This window comes from Mizuhopecten yessoensis, unplaced genomic scaffold (assembly GCF_002113885.1).
Source record: "Mizuhopecten yessoensis strain PY_sf001 unplaced genomic scaffold, ASM211388v2 scaffold8745, whole genome shotgun sequence".
NCBI classification, from domain to species: Eukaryota; Metazoa; Mollusca; class Bivalvia; order Pectinida; family Pectinidae; genus Mizuhopecten; species Mizuhopecten yessoensis.
The window spans coordinates 659,638-674,671 of record NW_018407700.1 but is presented as its reverse complement, the minus strand read 5'-3'; the positions used below and the strand labels follow the sequence as shown (position 1 = coordinate 674,671).

The following is a 15,034-nucleotide window of genomic DNA, read 5'->3' as shown; positions in this document are numbered from 1 at the left end:
TCAGTTTCTGTTATGTCACTGTGAAAGGACTTCTGTTTATCCAGGGTTTTGCATCCTCGTACCGGCTATGATTATATGAAGATAATTTGACTACTTTAAAATATCAAAATCTGGACACCAAAGCATGACAATGACACTCCATCCGGCCATATTATTCTGACAATGTGCTTACCAGAAGTGATATGGGAGAAACAGCTAACAAAGGTGTGGCTGGGAGAGAAAAAGAGGAAGATCCCAGAAGTGTTGCAATAGAGACAACACAAATAAATCTATGGTTTCTCCATAGTCCCCTAACCAGAGGACCAGAAAATCCCCATACAGCAGGTCTATTGTTTCTCTCAAATCTGCACATTTCTTAATGGAAAAGAATACAATTATATAAAATGTGATTAAAAACAAACAAGGGCCTGTATTGCTCACGTTTTATTCAATGCTATTGGCAAACATGTCTCGCATCAGTTACCTTTAAAGTGGGCCAATGTCAAATTCATTGTAACAAACGTGATAGCTGGATAGCCTACCACTACTGGCTTACATTGCTACTCCACACCTTACCTACCACTACTGGCTTACATTGCTACTCCACACCTTACCTACCACTACTGGCTGACATTGCTACTCCACACCTTACCTACCACTACTGTCTTACATTGCTACTCCACACCTTACCTACCGCTACTGGCTTACATTGCTACTCCACACCTTACTTACCACTACTGGCTAACATTGCTACTCCACACCTTACCTACCACTACTGTCTTACATTGCTACTCCACACCTTACCTACCGCTACTGGCTTACATTGCTACTCCACACCTTACTTACCACTACTGGCTAACATTGCTACTCCACACCTTACCTACCACTACTGGCTTAGATTGCTACTCCACACCTTACCTACCACTACTGGCTTACATTGCTACTCCACACCTTAATGGTCTTTATTGGAAGATTGTTTTGCTCCCGTAATCTTCAAAATGGGACAAGGTCATTTTACTGAATAAAATTCATTTTTTTTATTCAGATTGTTTTATCCCAGCAAGATAAATACTAGACATTACAAATATGACCCTAAAGACTAAACCTCGTAAGTTATTCACAAGGTATATTTGATACATATCGCCTTGAAAATATGTCCAGGTCTTTCAGCTGAACGAAATTTCATGTCACATGTATGACTCAAGGCTTCTGTTTAACCTATTTGACCCAAGTGACCTTGAAAGTGGTGGAGGTCATTCATTTGCACAAACCTGATATCTCTTCATCTTAGCATGCCACAAGGAAAACATAATTAATTTAGGCTTTAACTTTTTGCTTTTAAGAGAAACTTGTTTATGTATTTTTTATCATACATAAGCCCTATGCCCTTGTAAGAAGGTCAAGGTCATTCATCTGAAGAAACTTCAAATCCCTTCATCCCATTGTGTTACTAGCCCTATAGCATCACACTTAGTTATTCAGAAGAAGCCATGTAAGGAAACAAAATGGAGCCAGATTGACAGCCAACAGATGCAGCACCATTGTATTATAAGTTCAGACAGTTTGTGCCAGGTGAGCTTATAGAAATAGATACATATCAAACTGTGTTCTATGTAAACTTATAGCCCTATAATTATGAACTTCTCAGAATTGCAGACCTATAACTTCAATTAGAATGCAGTGTAATGCTAAACAAATTGCAGTTTGTCTACATTACAAAATAATCATTAATCAATGTACATTTCATGCATTAAACTTAATATTAATGCTTCAACAATTACGTATATCAATAACTCAACAGTACAAATAAAATCTTATATATGATTTCAAGTGTGTAAAAGTATGTTGAAAACAAAATATTTTCCTAAAACTCAACTGCTGAAAATTGTTTTGAACAATTAAGATGACAAAATGTCCAATCCAGCATGATGTAACAGAGAACCAAAGCACCTCTCCTGTTCCCCATCATAGGGTGACAGCTGAGTAATGATTGGTTGTAAGAACTTGTCCTGTTTGTTAAGGCTCGGGCTGTCCATCTCTAGGTGTACGGCTGACAACACCGCCAATCCCTCACCAACCTTACATGTTATGGCAGCTAACGGTTTACCTTTGACCTCAGAAAAGTGACAAAGAATGTCCTTTATAGTTCCAGTTTGTTGGTCATTTAAGTTTTTAACCTGTTTATTTCCTGTTTCAGCATTCACACCCAACACATGCCTGTCCTTGATTTCTTGACGAATTTTGTCATCCACATCATCACTAAGGTCTTGGTCGTAGCTCTCCGGGTCTCTGGTAATTGAACATTTGTTAAACAAATCTTGTGGCAAAAACATTCCACCTCCATTGAAGTAGCCTTTCAAGGAGATGCTCTGTTTGGGGTTCCAATGTGGGTCTGTGAACTGGAGGGGCACTGCTCTGGCACTGACCTTGATGTTGTAGTTGTAGGGGCCATGAACAGGGCCAACACACACACCTGCAATATATATACAACTTATCTAACCTTGATATTGTAGTTGTAGGGGACATGAACAGGGCCAACACACACACCTGCAATATATATACAACTTATCTAACCTTGATATTGTAGATCATGTATCACTGACGAAACAATTCTGACATCACATTAGGAGATTTTATATGAGGTATTAGGCAAAATATAGGAGATGTGTGTATTCATTGCATACCATTGGAGTAAATAAATATTGACAGTCTACACAGATATTTACTCAATAATTGTTGTTCTTCTCTATCTATTCAATTTACACATGCTCAACTGGATTCAATTCATCACCTTATGATAACCTGAACAAAATAGAAACTTTCCTTAAATATTTACAACACATGTTGCTAGGATACAGAAGGGGACAGTGACACTAACAAAACACTTGTCTGATCCTGGAGTTGTTGCCAACAATAATGAGATCTATAACAAGTCATACACTTAGATGTAGGGTGTACCTTACCTGGGAAAAATTTCAGGATTCTGTCTCCACACACCTGCTGAGGTCCACCCTTGTCAAACTCTATACGATCACACGCGAAGTAGGCCCCGGCACATATACCCAGGTACCTGCCACCTGTGCGTACATAGTCGCGGATCTTTATTGTGCCCTCGTCGCCAAGAGCCGTGATGAAACCCAGATCATAACCTCCTCCTATCACGTACAGAGCTGTTGACGACCTCCAAGCTCCTGAAATTTTTAAACAAATAATGTAATTTGTATATATACTGCTAAAATGGCACTAAACCAGATATAGACATTTTAGAATTATTGTAACGAATGAAAATAACATAGGATATGATTGTCAAAATATTGCATTTGTGGCCATTTTTTTCACATGTTGTAATGGCCATCAACTCAAGAAATTGACATATGATCAAAGTGCCATCCAACACACCGTTTAGCACAACAACAAAACATCCACACAATGGCATGAAAGTAGCGCTGATGAATATATTTAAAGTCAATGTTATTGGAAATGTCAATGCATTGTTTGTTAAAGTTGTGACTGCCAAGAAAACAGCAAGTTAATTACTTTGTTCCAAAATGTTGATAAATGTATTGGTTACATTGTGATTATGTATATATAGGACTGTATAGGACTAAAACACCTTGTGATTATGTATATATAGGACTGTATAGGACTAAAACACCTTGTGATTATGTATATAGGACTGTATAGGACTAGAACACCTTGTGATTATGTATATAGGACTGTATAGGACTAGAACACCTTGTGATTATGTATATATAGGACTGTATAGGACTAGAACACCTTGTGATTATGTATATATAGGACTCATAGTATAGGACTAAAACACCTTGTGATTATGTATATAGGACCGTATAGGACGCAAACACCTTGTGGTTATGTAATACGACTGTAAAGGACTAGAACACCTTGTGATTATGTATATAGGACTGTATAGGACTAGAACACCTTGTGATTATGTATATAGGACTGTATAGGACTAGAACACCTTGTGATTATGTATATAGGACTGTATAGGACGCAAACACCTTGTTAATATGTAATATGACTGTAAAGGACTAAAACACCTTATGATTATGTATATAGGACTAACACGAAAACACCATGTCATTATGTATAGGACTAACACATTTTTTTCATTTTAGTTTTGCAACTCATATTGATGGCAAACACCTGTGACCAAGGTGTGATTTACTAGGATGAAACTTCACAGTATATCTTATTTTATGCTCTATTAATATGTATACTTTAATATATTATCATTGCCTAGAATCTTCTCTTGCAGAATTTTTTAACCAAATACCATGACATTCTCATGAGAACAGGTAAGACCATATGGAAAAATATTTCTATCCTGATTTCTCCTTCAAGAAAGTTTCTCCTGAGAAAAATATTATCTTAGTTTGTACCGTATATGGCTATCAAAGGATCTTGTTTCAATGTAGCTAACCTGAAATCTTGCTTTACAAGGGGGTGAGGGGGGGCTAACATGAAATCTTGTTTTACAAGGGGGGGGGCTAACATGAAATCTTGTTTTACAAGGGGTCTGGCTAACATAGGATCTTGCTTTACATGTGGTGTGGCTAACATAGGATCTTGCTTTACAAGGGAGGGTGGCTAACATGAAATCTTGCTTTACAAGGGGGTGAGGGGGGGCTAACATGAAATCTTGCTTCACATGGGGTGTGGCCAACATGAAATCTTGCTTTACATGTGGAGTGGCTAAAATAGGATCTTGCTTTACAAGGGAGGGTGGCTAACATGAAATCTTGCTTCACATGGGGTGTGGCCAACATGAAATCTTGCTTTACAAGGGTGGTGGTGGTGGCTAACATGTAATCTTGCTTAACAAGGGGGGTAGGGTAGGCTAACATGAAATCTTGCTTCACATGGGGTGTGGCCAACATGAAATCTTGCTTTACAGGTTAAGGGGTCTGGCTAACATAGGTTATTGCTTTACATGGGGTGTGACTAATATAGGGTAGTGGCTAAAATGAAATCTTGCTTTATAAGGGAGGGAGGCTAACATGAAATCTTGCTTCACATGGGGTGTGGCCAACATGAAATCTTGCTTTACATGTGGAGTGGCTAAAATAGGATCTTGCTTTACAAGGGGTGTGGCTAACATGGGATATTGCTTTACATGGGGTGTGACTAACATAGGATCTTGCTTTCCATGGGGTGTGGCTAACATGAAATTTTCCTTTACAAGGGGTGTGGCTAACATGAAATCTTCCTTTACACGGGGTGTGGCTATCATGACATCTTGCTTTACATGGGGTGTGGCTAACATGAAATCTTGCTTTACGAGGGTAGTGGCTAAAATGAAATCTTGCTTTATAAGGGAGGGTGGCTAACATGAAATCTTGCTTTACAAGTTAAGGGGTCTGGCTAACATAGGATATTGCTTTACATGGGGTGTGACTAATATAGGATCTTGCTTTACATGGGGTGTGGCTAACATGAAATCTTCCTTTACAAGGGGTGTGGCTATCATGGCATCTTGCTTTACATGGGGTGTGGCTAACATAGGATCTTGCTTTACAAGGGGGGGGGGGGAGATGGCTAACATGAAATCTTGCTTTACAAGGGAGGGTGGCTAACATGAAATCTTGCTTTACAAGTTAAGGGGTCTGGCTAACATAGGATATTGCTTTACATGGGGTGTGGCTAACATAGGATCTTGCTCTACATGGGCTGTGGCTAACATGAAATCTTCCTTTACAAGGGGTGTGGCTATCATTACATCTTGCTTTACATGGGGTGTGGCTAACATAGGATCTTGCTCTACATGGGCTGTGGCTAACATGAAATCTTCCTTTACAAGCGGTGTGGCTATCATTACATCTTGCTTTACATGGGGTGTGGCTAACACAGGATCTTGCTTTACATTGGGTGTGGCTAATATGAAATCTTGCTTTACAAGGGAGGGTGGCTAACATGAAATCTTGCTTTACAAGTTAAGGGGTCTGGCTAACATAGGATATTGCTTTACATGGGGTGTGGCTAACATGGGATCTTGCTTTACATGGGGTGTGGCTAACACAGGATCTTGCTTTACATTGGGTGTGGCTAACATGAAATCTTGCTTTACAAGAGGTGTGGCTAACATGAAATCTTGTTTTACAAGGGTCTGGCTAACATAGGATCTTGCTTTACAAGGGGTGTGTGGCTAACAAGAAATATTGCTTTACAACGGGTGTGGCTAACATGAAATCTTGCTTTACATGGGGTGTGGCTAACATGAAATGTTGCTTCACATGGGTTGTGGCCAACATGAAATCTTGCTTTACATGGGGTGTGGCTAACATAGGATATTGCTTTACATTGGGTGTGGCTAACATGAAATCTTGCTTTACATGTGGAGTGGCTAACATAGGATCTTGCTTTACAAGGGGGGGGGGGAGATGGCTAACATGAAATCTTGCTTTACAAGGGAGGGTGGATAACATAGGATATTGCTTTACATTGGGTGTGGCTAACATGAAATCTTGCTTTACATGGGGTGTGGCTAACATGAAATTTTGCTTCACATGGGAAGTGGCCAACATGAAATCTTGCTTTACATGGGGTGTGGCTTACATAGGATCTTGCTTTTCATGTGGTGTGGCTAACATAGGATCTTGCTTTACAAGGGGTGTGTGCCTAACAAGAAATATTGCTTTACAACGGGTGTGGCTAACATGAAATCTTGCTTTACATGTGGTGTGGCTAACATAGGATCTTGCTTTACAAGGGGGGGGGGGAGATGGCTAACATGAAATCTTGCTTTACATGGGGTGTGGCTTACATAGGATCTTGCTTTTCATGTGGTGTGGCTAACATAGGATCTTGCTTTACAAGGGGTGTGTGCCTAACAAGAAATATTGCTTTACAACGGGTGTGGCTAACATGAAATCTTGCTTTACAAGGGTGGTGGTGGTGGCTAACATGTAATCTTGCTTAACAAGGGGGGTAGGGTAGGCTAACATGAAATCTTGCTTTACAAGAGGTGTGGCTAACATGAAATCTTGTTTTACAAGGGTCTGGCTAACATAGGATCTTGCTTTACAAGGGGTGTGGCTAACATGAAATGTTGCTTTACATGGGGTGTGGCTTACATGAAATCTTGCTTCACATGGGGGGTGGCCAACATGAAATCTTGCTTTACATGGGGTGTGGCTAACATAGAATCTTGCTTTACATGGGGTGTGGCTAACATAGAATCTTGCTTTACATGGGGTGTGGCTAACATAGAATCTTGCTTTACATGGGGTGTGGCTAACATGAAATCTTGCTTTACAAAGATTGTGGCTTACATAAGATCTTGCTTTACATTGGGTGTGGCTAATATGAAATCTTGCTTTGGAAGGGGTGTGGCTAACATAGGATCTTGCTTTACAAGGGGGGGGGGGAGATGGCTAACATGAAATCTTGCTTTACAAGGGAGGGTGGATAACATAGGATATTGCTTTACATTGGGTGTGGCTAACATAGGATATTGCTTTACATTGGGTGTGGCTAACATAGGATATTGCTTTACATTGGGTGTGGCTAACATAGGATCTTGCTTTACAAGGGGTGTGGCTATCATGAAATCTTGCTTTACATGGGGTGTGGCTAACATGAAATCTTCCTTTACAAGGGGTGTGGCTATCATGACATCTTGCTTTACATGGGGTGTGGCTAACATAGGATCTTGCTTTACAAGGGGGGGGGGGAGATGGCTAACATGAAATCTTGCTTTACAAGGGAGGGTGGATAACATAGGATATTGCTTTACATTGGGTGTGGCTAACATAGGATATTGCTTTACATTGGGTGTGGCTAACATGAAATCTTGCTTTACATGGGGTGTGGCTAACATAGAATCTTGCTTTACATGGGGTGTGGCTAACATGAAATCTTGCTTTACATGTGGTGTGGCTAACATAGGATCTTGCTTTACAAGGGGTGTGGCTAACATGAAATCTTGCTTTACAAAGATTGTGGCTTACATAAGATCTTGCTTTACATTGGGTGTGGCTAATATGAAATCTTGCTTTGGAAGGGGTGTGGCTAACATAGGATCTTGCTTTACATTGGGTGTGGCTAACATAGGATCTTGCTTTACATGGGTTGTGGCTAACATAGGATCTTGCTTTACATTGGGTGTGGCTTACATGAAATCTTGCTTTACAAGGGGGGATGGCTAACATGAAATCTTGCTTTACATGGGGTGTGGCTAACATGAAATTTTGCTTCACATGGGGTTTGGCCAACATGAAATCTTGCTTTACATGGGGTGTGGCCAACATGAAATCTTGCTTTACATGGGGTGTGACTAACATAGGATCTTACTTTACATGGGGTGTGGCCAACATAGCATCTTGCTTTACATGGGGTGTGGCTAAACTAGAAACTTGGTTTGTATTTGGTGTGGCTAGCAAAATCCTGGCTTAATATATCTGCTATGGCTAATATATAATCTTGATTTACATGTGGTTTAAACATAAATCCTAGAATGCATCAGTACTGCTAAGCTATAACTATTGTTTGTATTAGGTGTGGCTAACATAGGTATTGGATGTGGTTTTTGTATCAGGTGAGGCATGGTATTTCTTAACATCTTAAACAGTGTTTTTTTTCAGATATGAACAAGGTTGCCATGGCGCAGTACATAATACACCTGTCATTTGTTGAATGAGCAGTTGTTTGTATCGATATAATATATGAAATATTTATGAGTATAATTGATGTTCAAGGAGAAATAATTCAACATACCTGGTAGATCAATGCATGCAATAAATCTCATGGAATGCATGCAGTAAATGTTTTGCTTTAAGAAACCAAGGGGAAGATTAACTAAATTTGTTATGGTCAGATAATAGTGATTTAACACTCACTCAACTAATTTAGGGGTTATCACTCCACTAATTATGATCAGATAGTGGTTGTCCAAGCTTATGAAGTTTGAAGTTAATCTGTTGAAAATAACTTGAGGTTTAGAGCAGGTACTGTTTCAGCAATTTAATAAAGGTCATAACTCCGTAAATTACGGCCAGATAATGGTGGATATAGAGGTAGCAGAGTACAGTAGAAATGGTCTGATCCTAAAAATAAAGGGCATGTCTCAGATAAACACGGATAGTGGATTCAACCTGCACAACACACCTACATATATATATAAATTTATGAACTACATTTTAAATGCATTTTGTTTAGAAGACTGATTTTTTTTTCAAAAAATGTTTTCCTCAGATTTGGGACTTGTGAAAACCATGGTTACCACATAGAAAAAACACCAAAAAATGCAAAAAAAAACATGATTTGTAACCAAAAGTTTGACCCCTGCAAGTAGTTTTTTTTTTTAAACCTGTCTTAAATTAAATATCGTCTACACCGTACCAAAAAAATACTCACGTTTTAGCATAGGGTATTACAGTGGATTTTTCACAATATTTACACATGTATAGACGACATGAACAGCTAGCTTTTATTGTGTATACACAGATTTGTAATGCCCAAAACTGAAGTCTCAAAGTGAATTCAATTTTTTTTTGAGAAAAATAATGGAAGCCCACATAGTCTACTTCATCATGTATTTGCCAATTTTAGTGCTGATTTTTTTATTTTTTTTATTTGATATATATATTACAGGTGTTATTCATTGTACACAAATATCCCCCATGGCCACCGTACGCCACTGTACACTGCTACCAGAACTCTTTTGAGCTTTCCTGGTTAATCTGTTGAAAATTACTTCCGGGTTTGAGCGTACATCATTTTGGCAATCAAATAAAAGGGCATTACTCAGTAAATTACAGTCAGATAATGGTGGTTATGGAACTTTTGAGGTAATCAACCTTCATATGAAGATTGAAATTAATCTGTTGAAAGTTACTTGAGATATCGAGTGGACACAATGCCCCAATCCACCTATCCGCCTAAACATGAATACATAATATTTCCTGTCTTTGCTGGGGTGGGGTCATTGGTAGTGCTATATTGACAGACTTTCAAATGATCCCTCACTCTGTTAAATAAATTTACCTTGTTTGGTTTCTTTAGGTGAAATAGTCTTGATGTTGTATTTATTTGGCGATACATATCTGGATATTTGTTTAAAGAGTTGTTCCACATTTTCCTCTTTAGCTCCCTCTCCTTTGTATATTAACACATTGCTGAGAGATCGAGAGGAAGACATCTTAAAAAATGTCACTGTTGTTCCCTTCAAACAAAGAGCCTGGAAAGAAAAAATACATTCTGTAACATTCATGTTCATGTACAAATATCAAAATATGACAAATGGGAATCATTCTTGATCATTTCATATAAGTTAATTTAAGGCAGGTGGGGATGTTGTTGTATAAATGTCCACTGGAGGGTTTGATAATAAGCTGCTTTCTTTCATAATAGCGTCAGTTGATCAACATGGTCAGATGAAACTTTGAACAGTTTCCAGAAATTGCTGCAGTGTTTTGCTATGGCAGTGGTGCATTTGTTTGGAAACACTGTGTATTTCTAATTCAAATACCACTCCACAAACCCTAAATATGGCCGTTCCTCAGGATCGATACTACTGAACTAAAATCATTTATTTCTTCAAAACCCCAGCACCATCACAATTATTATAGACAGCCCATAATTTACCAAACGCAAGATTATTTGTCAGCACAACATATTACTGATGTGTTATATATGAATGAGAATTTTAGTCTGGACAAGTATCTGGAATATGTTCAGCCATTAAGTTGACAACAATGATGCTATTCCTAAGCATTGAAATGGTCATCTGGATTGTATTACTAAATATATACCTGATTTCTGAGCAATGCAACTGTTCTTTCTAATCCAAGCACAGGTATTTGCCTCGACAAAGGGGGGCGTCTACTATACACACAATACACTGTGTATTATGTGTAAAAATATATCTTCCCCTTTTTTCAAAGATACTGATGATCTAGCCAGAGTTTCCTCTGGCCCTGACACCAGATTGACTTAGACATTTTGCTAGATGTCTGGTGTGGTACACCAAACACCTATCTGTCAAATGTCTAAGTCTAGTGTCAGGGCCAGAGGAAACTCGGACTACCTAGGATCCTATACATAGGCAGCACATTGTTATTGCAGAGCGTTCAATTATGTGAACTTTCAATTTACAGTATTTAATCACACAAATAGATTAGATGCTGTTAACAAGTCTGTGCTATCTTGGTCCGTGATTTGATTAATCATACTGCTAATGTAATTATTCAAGGATTGACCTTCATTTTGACAGCGTATATGGTAGTTTGAACCTATACTACGCGTATACACCATCAAAATGATGAGGACAATCCTTAAGTGTTTTTCAAACTTTCAAATAAACGATCATTTAATATGCAAGCCATATATTCTTTTTTTTTGCGCCCTCATGTGTAGGGGTGCTGTCATAAGTCATTTTGATTGACCCACACATCACTCAGTCGCTATCTACATCTGCATCTACATTGTACCTCGAAGCAGTCACACTTGACTATCACAAGACGGTGAAACAAGTTCAAGAAGAGATTTTGAAAGAATAGATAGTAGGAAGAGGTTTGGTAGTTATAAGGTAGAAACTGAAAGTAGAAATAAAGTGTGTCCGGCTAAGTTTTCACCTTTTCAACCCAGTCCTCTCTGGTTACGGTGGCTGTGGCCAGCACAGCAATGCAAATCACTAGGAGCTACTTGTTGCTGGACCCCTACGAACTAGAATACGAGTGTTGATAGCCCCTGCTTGAAGGGTACCAAGTCAGGGGGGCGTCTGCTACGCCGGCGCATAGGCTGTTCTATAATGTAGCTGTTCATGGAAAGAATGAGTTTCTGTAGTATGATGTGGATGTAGAAGGCTGGCGGAATTTCCTTGAGTGGGAGGATCTTGTATGTCCCTGGGTTGGGGTGAGGTACTGGCTGACTCGGGTATGTCCACAAGGTCGTTGGCGATCTTGAATATTATTGTCAGCTGGCATGGGCTTTGGTCCCACGAGATTCTAGGGTTTCCCATCCCAGTTGTCAAGCATGGAGGAGGCACTGCTGGTGTTGTGCGATCAGTGGTAACATATCTGGCAGCTCTCCTCTGAACCATCTCCAGCCTGTGTGTCTGGTCCTTGGTGTACAGGTTCCAGACTGTGGAACAGTACTCCAGGTTTGGTCGTACAAGTGTTTTATAAGCCTTACCCATTACCTCTTCATTGCTGATACGTAGGTTGCGTGAAGGAAACCGAGCGTGCTGTTAGAGAGCCTTGTCTGTCAATACACCTATATAAGATTGTATTAAAGGTGTATTGATAGATGATGGTAGTACTTGTGGTTAGATCACATGAGTTCGTTACAAATGTCTGAAATACACATATGCTATACTGTATCATATCATATCAGTATAGCATATATGTGTATTTCAGACATTTGTCACATTTGTAATGAACCCCTATCGTGCTATATAAAACGCGCATGATCGGATTTGTGGTTGTCGCTTTTATGTATTATGATTTTATATTCTCAAACGTTAGAATTAATAATCAATTTGGAATACATACATGAAACAACTTGGAAATATGCGTGTTCCACATGCAGACCTTCCGGTTTGGCGCCGAGACAAAACGAAAGTAAACATTTAACGGAAGTTAATAAAAATTAGGCGGATCACGGAACGATCTCGATTAAATGGGACCCGATCTTTACCATAGGGTTATACGTAGAAATGTATGTGGATGACAAATTGTTTTACTAACATTTGATACTAACATTGCTATAAACCATTAACCGAAGAAAATAGTAAATATTGCCATCACTACAACTTATATATTTCACATTATATATTCATAATTCTAACATATTATACAACTTGATGTAGCATATAAATCATAGTTCTAGTTCTACCAATAGTGACCACCTTTAACTAATTGAAGATTTTGTCACGAAATTGGGTTTACAGCGCAAATGGCAGACTATATATATTACATAATGATTAATATTTATCCACTTAATTTGAAGTTAAGAGAAGGAAAATTTAATTCGAGGAGAGTCCGAGAGAGACGTCCGAACAAGCCAGTGATTGGGCAACCCCCACCTACAAAGCTTTTTCGGAAAAGAGAAAAAAGAAGAGAAGTGGTAAATTATTATGTAAAGTCTGTTGAAGTAACTAATTACTCTGCATCTTCAATTTTATAGGTGTGCCTTGAAAGAGTTGAAAGTGGATGCATTAACGATGTCAGATGGTAATTAGTTCCAGTCTAGTATGGTACGAGGAAAAATGATTGTTGTCTAGTTTGTGCACGTGTTTTCGAGTATTGCTGTTGGTATTGGACCTGGTGGGAATTTCTAGGAATTCTTCTGGCTCGGTGCATCCTGTCAGTCGTGGATATGGGCCACCGTGTCCTGATGAATTTTATAGAACATCTTTAGGCGTGCACCTTTCCTACGATCTGAGAGGCTGCACCTTTATAACTTATGTTCTGTCAGTAGCGAAGCTGCCTTAGGCTCAAGTAGGCAGGTGCCTACACCTAATTTTCTTCATTTCTTTTTAAATTTCTAGTCAGCGTAAATTCATATAATTGAAAAATTGAGTAAAAAAGACCTTGTAACACATATGCATAAGCGCACTAGAGTCTACAACTTTCAAGCTGAACATTAAACATGGAGTATTACCACAACCAACTGTGAACAAGTTTATGGTCCGGAAATTGGAAACATCACAAGTCCAGAGACCCAATCAGAGGACCCCCAACCCCTTGTTGGTAATGTTATGGTTGTTCAGTAATGTTATAAAGCTGTTAAGGTTCATTGCTGTGGCAATCACCTCCGGTAGACTGTTCCATGTTGTTATTGTTCTATTGCTGAAGACATTTTTATTTACTCCAAGGCGAAACGGTTTCTTGAACAGCTTTTTTGGAGGCCCCTGGTCCCGGTTTAAATATAATTATGTTCATTGTCTACATGGTCGATATTATTTAGGATCATATAGATTTCGATGAGGTCGGCTCTTTCCCATCTATAATCGAGTGTAGGCAGTCCCAGTTTTCGTAGCCTTTCATCGTATGGTAGATTTGATATATCTTTGAACCGTTTTATAGCCATTTTTGCACATTTTCAATGGGAAATTGGTCTTTGATAAAGATTGGGGACCATATAGGTGTTCCATACTCTAAATGTGGTCTGACGAGTGATGTGTACAATAGAGTAAACATGACTGCGTCCATATATGTGAAAGTACGGAAGATAGTACCCAGGATTGTGTTAGCCTTTGTAACTGCTACGTTAACATGGTCTGAAAATCTCAATTTACTGTCTATGGTGACGCCAAGATCCTTCTCGTTTTCTACTTTCTCTATTTCAGTTGTACTATCTGGAAAATGTAAATTATAGATGTGGTTACTTCCCCTGAATTTTACAATGTCCATGTGTTTACACTTGTCGATGTTTAATTTCATTAACCAGTCGTCAGTCCACGTACACACGTTGACTATGTTGTCCTGAAGAAGTTTACGGTCTTCGCTGTTGGAGATTTTTGAATATAATTTTGTGTCGTCCGCAAACAGTGTGATGGTACAATCGATGACTTCAGGCATGTCATTGACATATATCCAAAATTGGTCCTTAAACGCTACCCTGAGTTAGTGGTGACTGGCTTACCTTTTGAGAATTTTCCATTTATTACCACTTCTTGTTCTGTTCTGGTTTCTTGGTTGAGATATCTTCCTCACTGGTATACATTTCCTTATTTCTTGAGTCAAGAAGACAGCAAAAGTTTATCCCAAGCTTCCAAAACTCCATTACAGTTACTCAGATCCTCAGCATCAGAGTGGATGTATTTGCCTTTGTCGAAGTTAAACCGTTTTAGATCTACTTCCTCCTGGAATGGTGTGGTGGAGTTATAAGTACACATATCAAAACGTAAGGTCAAATGGTCACTTCTTCCTAATGATGGTAAATAGCTAATGTCATCAATCATTTCTTCCTCATTCGTAAAGATAATGTCCAAACTATTTGGAATTTGTCCTTCGTAGTATCTAGTTGGGTGCTTAACATGTTGGTAGATGAAACCGCCTCTCTCGTGTTTCAAGAAATTTTGTGGCTGAAT

At 38.8% G+C, this 15,034-nt stretch overlaps 1 protein-coding gene across 1 annotated transcript; it reads right to left on the bottom strand.

Annotated features, from left to right (window-relative positions):
• Nucleotides 1-410: 410 nt before the first annotated feature.
• LOC110456488 (biotin--protein ligase-like) lies at nucleotides 411-12,559 on the bottom strand. The gene is made up of 4 exons (XM_021507273.1): nucleotides 12,492-12,559; nucleotides 9,985-10,177; nucleotides 2,943-3,170; nucleotides 411-2,452 (listed from the first exon to the last, which is right to left on the bottom strand). Exons 1-4 carry the CDS (start codon nucleotides 12,522-12,524, stop codon nucleotides 1,878-1,880), a joined length of 1,029 nt encoding a protein of 342 aa, XP_021362948.1. The 5' UTR covers nucleotides 12,525-12,559; the 3' UTR covers nucleotides 411-1,877.
• Between the last annotated feature and the right edge of the window lie 2,475 nt (nucleotides 12,560-15,034).

What these genes read in the sequence shown, in the direction of transcription:
- LOC110456488 (XM_021507273.1), bottom strand. Translation starts at nt 12,524, where the DNA reads ATGTGGAACACGCATATTTCCAAGTTGTTTCAT. An exon ending in ATATTTCCAAGTTGTTTCAT is followed by an intron (nt 10,178 to 12,491) that starts GTATGTATTCCA and finishes TTTTCTTTCCAG; the next exon opens with GCTCTTTGTTTGAAGGGAAC. An exon ending in ACCTAAAGAAACCAAACAAG is followed by an intron (nt 3,171 to 9,984) that starts GTAAATTTATTT and finishes TAAAAATTTCAG; the next exon opens with GAGCTTGGAGGTCGTCAACA.